General features: G+C 40.3%; 1 protein-coding gene across 1 annotated transcript; it reads left to right on the top strand.

Moving 5' to 3' along the window:
- Nucleotides 1–288: 288 nt before the first annotated feature.
- LOC136837945 (uncharacterized) lies at nt 289–4,038 on the top strand. The gene is made up of 2 exons (XM_067102814.1): nt 289–934; nt 2,522–4,038. Exons 1-2 carry the CDS (start codon nt 289–291, stop codon nt 3,409–3,411), a joined length of 1,536 nt encoding a protein of 511 aa, XP_066958915.1. The 3' UTR covers nt 3,412–4,038.
- The last annotated feature ends 6,739 nt before the right edge of the window (nt 4,039–10,777 follow it).

Genomic DNA, 10,777 nt, shown 5'->3' on the forward strand with positions numbered 1-10,777 from the left:
TAATAGCAATGCAATTACTTGGAAAGTACATATAAAACTTTATTTTATCCTTATCATAAAAATGTCATATTTGAATTATTATTCAAGATGCTTGTTATTACACAATGTGTGCTGTGTGCATTTTTTAAAATATCAGCATTGAAAATTACTAACTTTGAAATAAGACACATACTTTTCCGATTAACTAAAAAATCAACTTCTCAGCTTTCTTGGTGATCTGAAGATGAATATTTGTTTTTATTTTCATCTGCATTCATTTTGATTGAAGTGGGTAATGCAAACTAAAAAATGAGAATGAGCTTTTGCAAGCTCATGTGGCATTGGGAATTTTTGCAAGCTCTTGTGGCACTGGGAATTTTTGCAAGCTCTTGTGGCATTGGGAATTTTTGCAAGCTCTTGTGGCATTGGGAATTTTTGCAAGCACGTGTGGCATTGGGAATTTTTGCAACCACATGTGGCATTGGGAATTTTTGCAAGCTCTTGTGGCATTGGGAATTTTTGCAACCACATGTGGCATTGGGAATTTTTGCAAGCTCTTATGGCATTGGGAATTTTTGCAAGCTCATGTGGCATTGGGAATTTTTGCAAGCTCATGTGGCATTGGGAATTTTTGCAAGCTCTTATGGCATTGGGAATTTTTGCAAGCTCTTGCGGCACTGGGAATTTTTGCAAGCTCATGTGGCATTGGGAATTTTTGCAAGCTCATGTGGCATTGGGAATTTTTGCAAGCTCTTTGGCATTGGGAATTTTTGCAAGCTCATGTGGCATTGGGAATTTTTGCAAGCTCTTGTGGCATTGGGAATTTTTGCAACCACATGTGGCATTGGGAATTTTTGCAAGCTCTTATGGCATTGGGAATTTTTGCAAGCTCTTGTGGCATTGGGAATTTTTGCAAGCTCTTGTGGCGTTGGACAACTAAAGCTCTGTCATAAAAGTAAAGAAGACACACTGCCATCTTTTGGGGAAGTGCACACTAAGTGCTTGCTAATAGGAAAGGAAGGATAGAAAATGAGAATGCACCGGAGGAGTAAAATCAGGATCATAAACATAAGTGTGGCTATTTTTGGGCAGTGAACAATGATTCTCATGATAGTAAAATGAGTACACTGTTGAAGTCCTTTGGTGTACGTTCTGCGCTTAACTGGAACTAAGTATTTAAGCACCTTGTTTTTAACTCTGTGGGTTTTCCACTTTGGTGAGTAATTTTTTTTGAGTTAACTGAGACTTTGTTATATGATGCTTCATGGTCACCAAGTATTATCTTGGGATTGCTCAGTAACTTTGCCTCCCACCTGTATTGTGATTTAGACTAATAATGATTCATGGGTTTGTAATGAAACAAGCTGTCATGGACTGTTGTTCTTCCTGTGTCTGGTAGACAAAAGACTAATGAGTGAGGATGTTTGAGACCGGAAATGCAGTCTGTGTAAGGGAAAAAAAAGGTTTATGATGCAGAAATGCAATTTTATTTCTTTTTAAATAAAAGCTTACCAGATCTTTTGATGATGACAGCCACTTACATTTGGAAAAAAAATTACCCCAGTCCCAAAGTAGGGGGAGTTGGCAATGCCTAACTGTTTAATTGGTAAGCACCATGAAATATACTTTCTCATCTTAGCTCACCCTCCTCTGAAACCTTACCCTTCTTCATAATAAATGATGCCCGTTTCAACAGCTACACAAGTTGTCTAAATTTTATTTAAGTCTGAAATGAAATTTTTCTAGCCTGTCATTTCAAAATGCTAGAAATTACCTTCCCTGGGCCTGGGATGGAAACTTTTTTATTTTTGTGGTTAAAGTCATAAAGGAAGTTTTCCAAGTTGTCATCTGAAAAAAATATTGCTCTAGCTCTAATAATAAGGAAACTAGTGTTTCAAGGTTTTTTTAAGACTTTGGATTTGTCTTTGTCAATTTTGAAGATATTTCCAGTTGCCATTGCTTCTGTTATAGACCTCAAATACTCATTGAGTGAATGATAGGAAAGTGCGCAGAAATTTGTTTGATGACAGTATGTTGGAGCCCTTCCCTTAAGGGTATTTAATGAAGGTTGTGTAAGTATTTGCTTAAATACAGTCTGTTGGAGTGCTGCCCTTGTAGCTATTGAAGCCTATTAAGATGTCAAGCTGTCTTCATTATATAACTAAATAAAAAATGAATCTGATGAGGGGGGCCTAGTATTTTTTAAACAGTTGTTAAATGGCAGGCTATATGGAAAAGTGAACATTATAGTAACAAATTGCAACAAACCCAATATAAATTTATGCTTTGATTTCCAATCTCAAGGAATTTTACTTTGACTGTCAATTATTCACAATTGTTTCAACCAAGGATAGTTGAGGAAGAATATCCCACATGACCCAGACTGTGATAGTAGGAAATGCAATTCAACCTTAACAGTAAACATTATGAATAAATGAAGAGGTTTGTATTTTATGAAGAAAATTTATTTTCTTTACTAAGGGAGACATTTTAGTGTTAAACGGGAAATGTCTAGAATATTCAATGAGTTTGGTTACCTGAGGTGTGGTTATTTGGGTTGCCCTTTACTCAAGAGTATTTGTCTACCATATTTGCAGTATTAATCAAAAAAAATCCAAATGGTTTTACTTTCAGTTAAGGAAAAATTGTCTTCCTGAGAGACCGAAGAAAAAGAGAAGAAAACCTAGACCAAAGAAGAAATTGAGGAGGAGATGTGATTCACCTGTGTCTGAGGTAAATGTCACAGATTGTAAAGAATCAGCAAATTGTGAAGAGTTGGGACAAGCAAATATATTGGCAAGATCATCATCTACAGCCAGTGAACAAGAGGCTAGTGATCTCATTAGAATGTCATCTATTGATCAAGATTCTGGCATTTCTCTTTCTCAGTATACATACACTTCAAGCTCCCAATGCACTGAAAATGAACCCTCATGTTCTAAAACATTAGACATAGAGGGGCCTTCTTCCAGTGTGTTATCACCAACAATAGAGGAAGAGCCAGAAAAGAGTTCTGTTATTGTAGAGTCTTCAGAAAGGAAAAGGAAGTTATCTTCCTTAAAGGAGGACATTCATGTTAAAATAAGCAAAGGCCATTCGTCAGACTTTGAAGACAAAATGTGCGATTTTGAAGATGAAGTGTCTGAAATTGAGATGAAGTTGATAACAGACACTGCTAAATTTATCAACTCCAAGGGAAGTGGACTGGCCACCGTTGACAGTGATAAACTTACCGTGAGTGAACCAGCTGGGGAAGAATCACATATGTGTATGCTGTGTTGCTTACGACCTAAAAATGCAGTTATCATACATGGTCGCCTCTCTCATCAGGCAACATGCTATCAATGTGCACGGCGTCTTTTAAACTCAGGCGCCCGCTGCCCAGTTTGTAGACGGAAGATACATATGGTTTGTAAGAACATTGTTGTGTAATTTGGATGTTTTTTCAAAGTCACCTTTACTTTGTTCTGCCCAAAAATTTGCAAATTTACTATTATTATAAAGAGTCCAGGGATATGACTCAGCAGACTTAAAATAATTTGTAATCTATTGAATTCCAGAAAATTGTGGAAAATCTTTGTAATTTTTGGTAGTGACTGCGTGCTACAGTCTAAGTAGCCCATTTGGAAGGTGTTTTGTAGGGGGAGGTGTTTACAGTTATTTATTTTAGTCTTTCAGATTCTTTTCTTGTTAGGTTGGGTGTGTGATTTTTTATTATTTAACAAAAACCAAAAAGAAAAGACTGCCCCTTCCCTAACCCTGTAAGGAAGTGCGCTTTTCCCTAAAGAAGTAAGTCACAAGTTTGGCAGTAACATTAGAATGGCAGAATGAAATCTACCAAAATTAGGCTTTTATCAGAAAGAAATGGTGTCGTAAAATAGTATGGCGAAAACAAATAGTTTATCTCATCTGGTACATGTATTTCAATATAATTTTGATAATCTGTCATGTTATTATTTGTCATTTCAGGAAGATGAAGAGTGTGTGTTCATGCATTCATTTTATGCTTTAAACAGGACATTTTACGAATTAACAATAAATGCTGTTACTTTTGGAGAATTGCATTTCAATCATTTGTTTTGTCACTGGTGAAGATTAGGGAACTGATTGTCCCTCCACTATATCAGATTATTATTGTATTCAGTGTATATGTGGGGCAGTATAAAAAAAAAGTTTCCATCATGTGCAAACCATATATTTTACTTGTGCTGTACATGTTTGAATGGTGGTGTTAACTAAGTCGTCCAAATTAGCGTTCCAAGTTGTTTCCTCTGGGGTAAGTGTCCCTCTCTAGGTGCGCCCAACACTTTTGATACGGAAGTTCTTATGTCAATTCAGAGACATGTGTTAGGTCTGTTTAGTCAAGAAGAAAAATCACTGACGTATTTCCCAATGGACCACAAATGGAGAATTCCGATCTCTCGTAAGCTTCTTCCGAGGATGCCCTATCGGATGCCCTGAAATAAGAGAAGGATTTTTTTCCGTTCCAGTAACGCTGGAAGCCTGGATTTCCAGGCCTTATGTTTTAAAGACAGACGAACGAGAGAAAAGGTAAGGTAGAGGTTACCCAATTTAAAAGACATTGACAAATTTTAATCTATAGCATTATATATAATAAAATAAACCTTGAAAAAATTTTATGTCGTACATTTGGACAAAACAATTTCTCAGAGGATTTCTTTAAGAAAAATGGATAATAAATTTTGTCAGCAACTGACGATTAGTAATATATGCCATTATGATAAAATAAATGTTTAAACAATTATTTTCGTAAGTTTGGTTCAGACAAACTCTCAAAATATTGATTCAAAAGGATGTGAAATAAATTTTTATAGAAAAACAGGTTTTGACGTTAGGAAAACCCTATTTTTGGTAGTCGCTGTTGACTCCTCAAGGAGTTACCTTCCATGGTCTACCAGAGCTCCATGGTGACCAAACTAATATCCAAGAACTCTCTTTTAGTTGGTTTTTATGGCCAGGTATTGTGTCATAATGATTAACATTATAACACGTAATGGAGTATATAACGGACTCAAAGATAAGAGGGCACTTTCCCTCATCTTCAGCGAAGCTGAACGCAGTTTTTCCAACATCAAAAGAACCTGCAAGAAAGAGAAGTGACTAACGCGCATCCGCCCTCGTTTACAACCGGGCCGTTAAAGACCAAGGAGCCATTAACTCTCTTTGGCTTATAGCGAACTGTTCACGTCGTTACCAGCGCTCCGAAAAAAGTAGACTTTTTTTCTCCGTTTTCATTATTGAGGATCATGGAAACATCAAAAATAGCAAGATAAGTGCTCAATATTAACTTCCAGTTAAAAGTTTTAGTTTTAAAATTTTGGAATTTATAATTTTCAGCTATCGTTGCTGAATAGGATCTCTCCCCCAGAAAGATCCACCTAACTCAGACTGAAATGTCTACATTTTTGGAAGGGTATAGTAACTTGCCCAGGACTTCTGCCCCTTGATTAACAGGCAGTTACAGTTCAGTTGCTGAAGCTCAGTTAGATTGTGCAAGCTCCCCAAAGGGATACACAGTTTGCAGCATTCGGTCAGTTCCGTAAGGAAATTGAGTACCATCAAAGATGCCCTTGCCACAGAATGGCAATATATAAGGGACATGAAGCTTGATTCTGAAAAGGAAAGTAAGTCGGTCATGTACGCACCAAAGAGTAAAAGTACTACATCCTGTAACCGAAAAGTGAGTGTAGATACAAATGCTGCCCAAACAAGGTCTGATGTTAGAATTCCGACTAGAAACAACAAATGGGTCAGTTCAGAATACAGAACTTCAGATCAAAACATAATAGGGGCTCAATACTCACCCCTGATGACACTGATAATCCTTGGCGAGACACCTCATTGTGCACTTCCTCTCCCGATGACAAGTAGGTAGTTAATGAGAGAAAAACTATGATCGAAGTTGTAAATGTAGAATTTACTAACTACAGCATTCCCTATTACAGAATGGCACCTAGTACCATCTTCACCAGACATGGAGAAACCGCTAACAGAAATGGTTTTCTTACCCATGCCTGTAGCATTAAAAAGCTACAGAAGTCGCCCCCTTCACCAGGTCAGTGAAAAATGGGCCTCTACTTCCATTTTAAAATGAGACCCTTTGCCAGTTACTCACCTTCCAAATAAGACCTAGCCCCAGCCTTCTGTTCCTTCACTTGCAAAATTATTAATCATGTGAAGACAAAATTTCAGAATTTGTAATGACTAGAAACAAGAGACAGTGGCAGAATCAAAACCATCTGCCACAGTCTTCCTAGTTTTGGGAAATTCCACCAAGGAATGGGTAACGCTGCAACTCCCTTTTGAAAGGAAAAAGCTCCCTTTAGATAGAGCTACTCAGCAGTGTGAGCCCCTATGAGAAGACTCTCAGAGGGGACAGCCTCATCAGAATTTTATTCTAGGCTCCAACTCCTTAGCCACCTAAAGGCTTCCAGAACATCCCAGGATAATTTTGCTGTTGAGGCCAAAAGTCTTATGAGAACCCAATAGGAAACACTCTTTGACTTCCTACAATGGCGCATAACAGTGTGAATGGAAGCATTGGAGGACTTCATCAAATCATTCTCCAGTGTCACTGCACTATTACATTCTAACCCCTTCTGTAAGGGCCTGTTTGAGGAGTCTGTTGTGGCTCAACTCAACGACCATCCCCACCAACACAATTGTACAGCATACGCTCTTCTGGGGAAAGGGGAATTCAGGAAACAAAGAACCCAAAATTTCCCTTTACCCAACCCCCAAAAAAGGCTCTCTTTGATCAAAAATCATATAAGCCTTCAGTCACCCCAAAAATTTTCCCTCAGAAAACAGGTAGGTGGTCAGAAGGGACAATTCCCTACAAAGGGACAACAGCAACTTCAAGGACATCCATTTTCACAAGGTCCAAAAACCATTTTATGGGGGGGGGGAGGACAAACACCTGGAATATCTATCAAAGGTGAAGGCAGAGGAGGAGGCAGATACCAAGAGGAATTATATTGTTTGGGGGTCGGCTCCGATGACATCACAGACAATGGAGGTTTTCCCTGTGGGGGGACAGCATTATTTATGTGCAGAAAGCCCCTGTCAATGGGGCCCATAGAGAAACATGCGTACATTCGCCACCAAGTACGTCTCTTCAGTATCCTCAAAAAGGATTCCTCCAAAAGAAGAGTGATCCTCAACCAATCAACACTGAACAAGCACATTGTTTGCCAAAAGGCTTGAAGGTTTGGATAATTACTGTTGCCTAAGTACATTGAATCATTCCAAAAAGGGACTCAGACAGTTTCTATAGATCTGAAAGATGCACACTGGCACATCCTTATAGCCATTCCCTTCCACCCCTTCCTAAGGTTCCAGATAGGAAAAGATACGTACAGATTTAAAGTCATGCCCTTTGGGCTAAACATTGCCTAAAGAATATTTTACAAAATTAGCAACGGTATTCGTTCGAGAACTCACACAAAAAGATCTAGGGGCCCACAAGAAAAGAGTGCTTGAAAACCTAAGAGCAATGGTCAACAGACTACAGTACAGTCAAAAGGTTTTTATAATAAAATTGTAAACATCCTGCCTCACGCCCAGCAGGCACTTTCAGTGGCTGGGACTGTGTTGGGATACTCTTCACGGCCTGTTGTCTCTCCCCATCATACTCCAAACAGAATAAGGCAAGTCCTCAAAAGGTTCCTTGCACAGCCCAGAGTTTCCAGATGGCAATCAGAAAGTATGATGGGCCTGCTGCAGTTCTCATCAGTAATAGATCCAACACATAGATTGCAACTAAAAATGTGAACAAATACTGGCTATCGCATGCAAGAAAAAAGATGCAAGAACGACCTCATCAAAGGATTAAAAGTTGGGGGGATACTTCGGTCTTGGATTCGGAAGGACTCTCTGGCAAAACAGGTCACCGTGACTCCTCCATCTGTATGAGTGACAAACACACAGATGCCTCATTGACAGGTTGGGAGGACATTGGGAAGATCGTCAGGTGGCAGGGAGGTGATCAGCTACTTGGGGATTTTTGTATCAATTTCCTGGAGCTGATGTCTGTCTTTTTGTCTCTCAAAAAACTCAAACCTCCAGAAGAGAGAGAACATAACCACAATATCCTACATCAAGAGGTCGGGATCATGTTCACCTCCTCTCAATATGGTAATGCCAGCCATCCTTCGGATGGCGCAAGCAAGGAAGTGGCACTCTTTGAACCCCATTACAGTAAACCTGACAGCATCCAGAGGGTCAGTCTGATTGTAACACATCCTCCAGCACCTGCTTCCTTAAGAGAAAAGCTGAGATGACAGGAGACCTCAACAGGTTTGGATGTTGAATGGCAACCACACCTACCAAACAATTGCCCAGCTGTGTAAACCTTCTTACAACGGAGAGAAGAGAAGGAGTCCTGTCTATTAGAAGCCATTAATCGACACTAAACGACCGTCCGCCTCCTCCAAAGCCTGTCTAGCCCGATCAAACCAAACCAGCCAACACGAAAAAGAAGCAGTGGCAGTGGCATAAAAGGCCTCAAAAAAAAAAAACTGAATTGACGAAACCGGGAGATCCGGACTCTTGGAACAAGAAGTAACATACTCAAGAATGCATCTGTAATCGTTACTGTTGGCAAGAGGACATTCTAAGTCCGCCGGAATCTCCTGCACCTCCGGATAAGCCGCAATGTCCGAACAGTCTAAGACCTACAAAGGAGGAGGAACTGAATGAAGCCCGGACAACGATGAAGAGTCCAGAGGACCACCTAAACAGAATGCTGAACACCCACACCTAATCAGGTATCCGGTGAATCTGCATAATTGAACCCGCCAGGAAGAAGAGACAACCGAAAACCCGGAGCCGATTCCCATTATTACAATTGGAAGACGAGTGAGAGTAGCCAACCCCACATTGCTAAACCTGGGGAGGATCCCCAGTGGAGGGACGGAAGAAGATGAAGAAGAAGGAGGAGAATGAAAGAGGTAGAAGCTCCCTCAGAGTTACTGCTGCGGAAAATGCAGGCAATGAAAGCCACGGACCGCTCGAAGAAGGTACCGCAAGCCCTGCTAAAACCACGGGCGCAAACCAACATCTGGAGCAACAGACAAACACTGTGAAATACCTGATACTTGGAAAAATGGAAGCAATTGGGTAATGCGTATACTGGAACCCAACACCTTGCTAGGTACCTAGCCAAAACTGCGTTTTCACCAGTCTAGACTCCTCCTACTGGAGAAGACTGTACTGAGGAAGGAAAAGACAGAGGAATAGCAGACACATAAAAAAAAATCCATTACCTGAGAAGAAAAGCCAAATTCAAACAGGAGGAAAACATGTAAGCCCAGGAAAGACAGCAGAAGAAGAGGACCTGAAGAAGACTGAAAAACATCACCAGAGAATGTCCAGGAGATGAAGCGACAGATAACCCAGAACAAACTTAGAACAAACAGAACCACACCGAATCTCCCCCACAATAATCCTGAAACATATCCGACATGAATTCTGAACACTACTGTGTCACATACTCTCTAATGTTAGAAAACCATTCAAAACATAACCCCTTACCTTAGGTCTGACCCATTTGAAAGACCCAGCAAATCCACCTTATATTTTGGCCTTCCAATTTGCAGGTCCAAAACTACTTTTTAGAAAAAAGGACACACCAGAATCCGCCTTACTAGATGGAGGAGTAGAAAAACACAGAGTAGGGGGAAACTACAGTAGAAGATTCAGAAACAGTTGGAAGGGAATTAGCAGTTAGAGCAGAAGGATTCTGCACCACCGGAACTGAAACATTGACTTGAGACCTGAGACAAACCGAGAAGAAGCGATGAAGGCAAAACTTTTGCCGGAGCACCAAATAAAACCACTCGAACCCAAAACCAGAACCCGTCCAGGAAAACGCCTCTGCACCTTTACTACCTAACCCAGACCTATCCTCCTTTATCACACCTAGATCCTGATCCTGACTAACATTATCAACACTAAATTTATCAATGGGAGAGGGGGGAAATCCTTCACTGCCTGCTCCGCGCCGCAACAAAACCTAACCACTGGAGGCTTTGCAGTTCTCCATTACCCTCAGCACCCTTTAGGGATGGTTCTGGAACAGGCAAGGGAGCTGAAAATGAAGAAGGATTAGACATCCTAACACTACTACTATCCTTATCTCCTTGAAAAGACTCAAAAATTTTCTATACTACTTGCAATCCTATCCTTTATCTGTTTGACTAACTCTGAACTGGGAAATCCATCAACTGATCTGTGCAGAAGCCTGAGACACTTGAGGCAACGAGAATCTGACTGACGTCTATTTCGCCCTTGCTAGCCAAAGACTTGGGATGAAAAATGTAATCCTCCATCTTTTGTGCCTTCCAATTTTATCACAATGAGTCTGCACATAACAATTAACCTTCCTACATACCTGACAGAGCGTCTATCGTGTCTCAAGGTACTCATCCGTCTCTTGCAGGAAGAAGCGATGAGTGCCAGCGTCCACCGTTGTAGGGGTAGTCGAGGTTGACATCGAAGCCGATGGCGCGGTAGAAGAAGGTGAAAAAGTCCATGATGAACAATCGAGACTGGGAACCAGCGAGTCCAATTCCAAAAGACGTTCCACATCGAAGATATCCAGAAAATTCAGGAGAAAAACCGTTAAATATAATCCAGGTCTTCACCAGAAGTCCAAAATACAAAGGGAAGTCAGGCAATAGGATTAAAACCTCGCACTGCAGAAGGAAACAACCTTCCAGCAGCGCGAACAAAAAGCAATTGACAAAAATGGGTATCTAAAAAGACAATGTTTTAA

Source organism: Macrobrachium rosenbergii, unplaced genomic scaffold (genome assembly GCF_040412425.1).
Source record: "Macrobrachium rosenbergii isolate ZJJX-2024 unplaced genomic scaffold, ASM4041242v1 13902, whole genome shotgun sequence".
NCBI lineage: Eukaryota > Metazoa > Arthropoda > Malacostraca > Decapoda > Palaemonidae > Macrobrachium > Macrobrachium rosenbergii.

Coding starts and splice junctions, on each gene's coding strand:
- LOC136837945 (XM_067102814.1), top strand. CDS start 289: ATGAGAATGAGCTTTTGCAAGCTCATGTGGCATTGGGAATTTTTGCAA. Junction 935..2,521: donor ACTAAAGCTCTGTCATAAAA/GTAAAGAAGACA, acceptor TGGTTACCTGAG/GTGTGGTTATTTGGGTTGCC.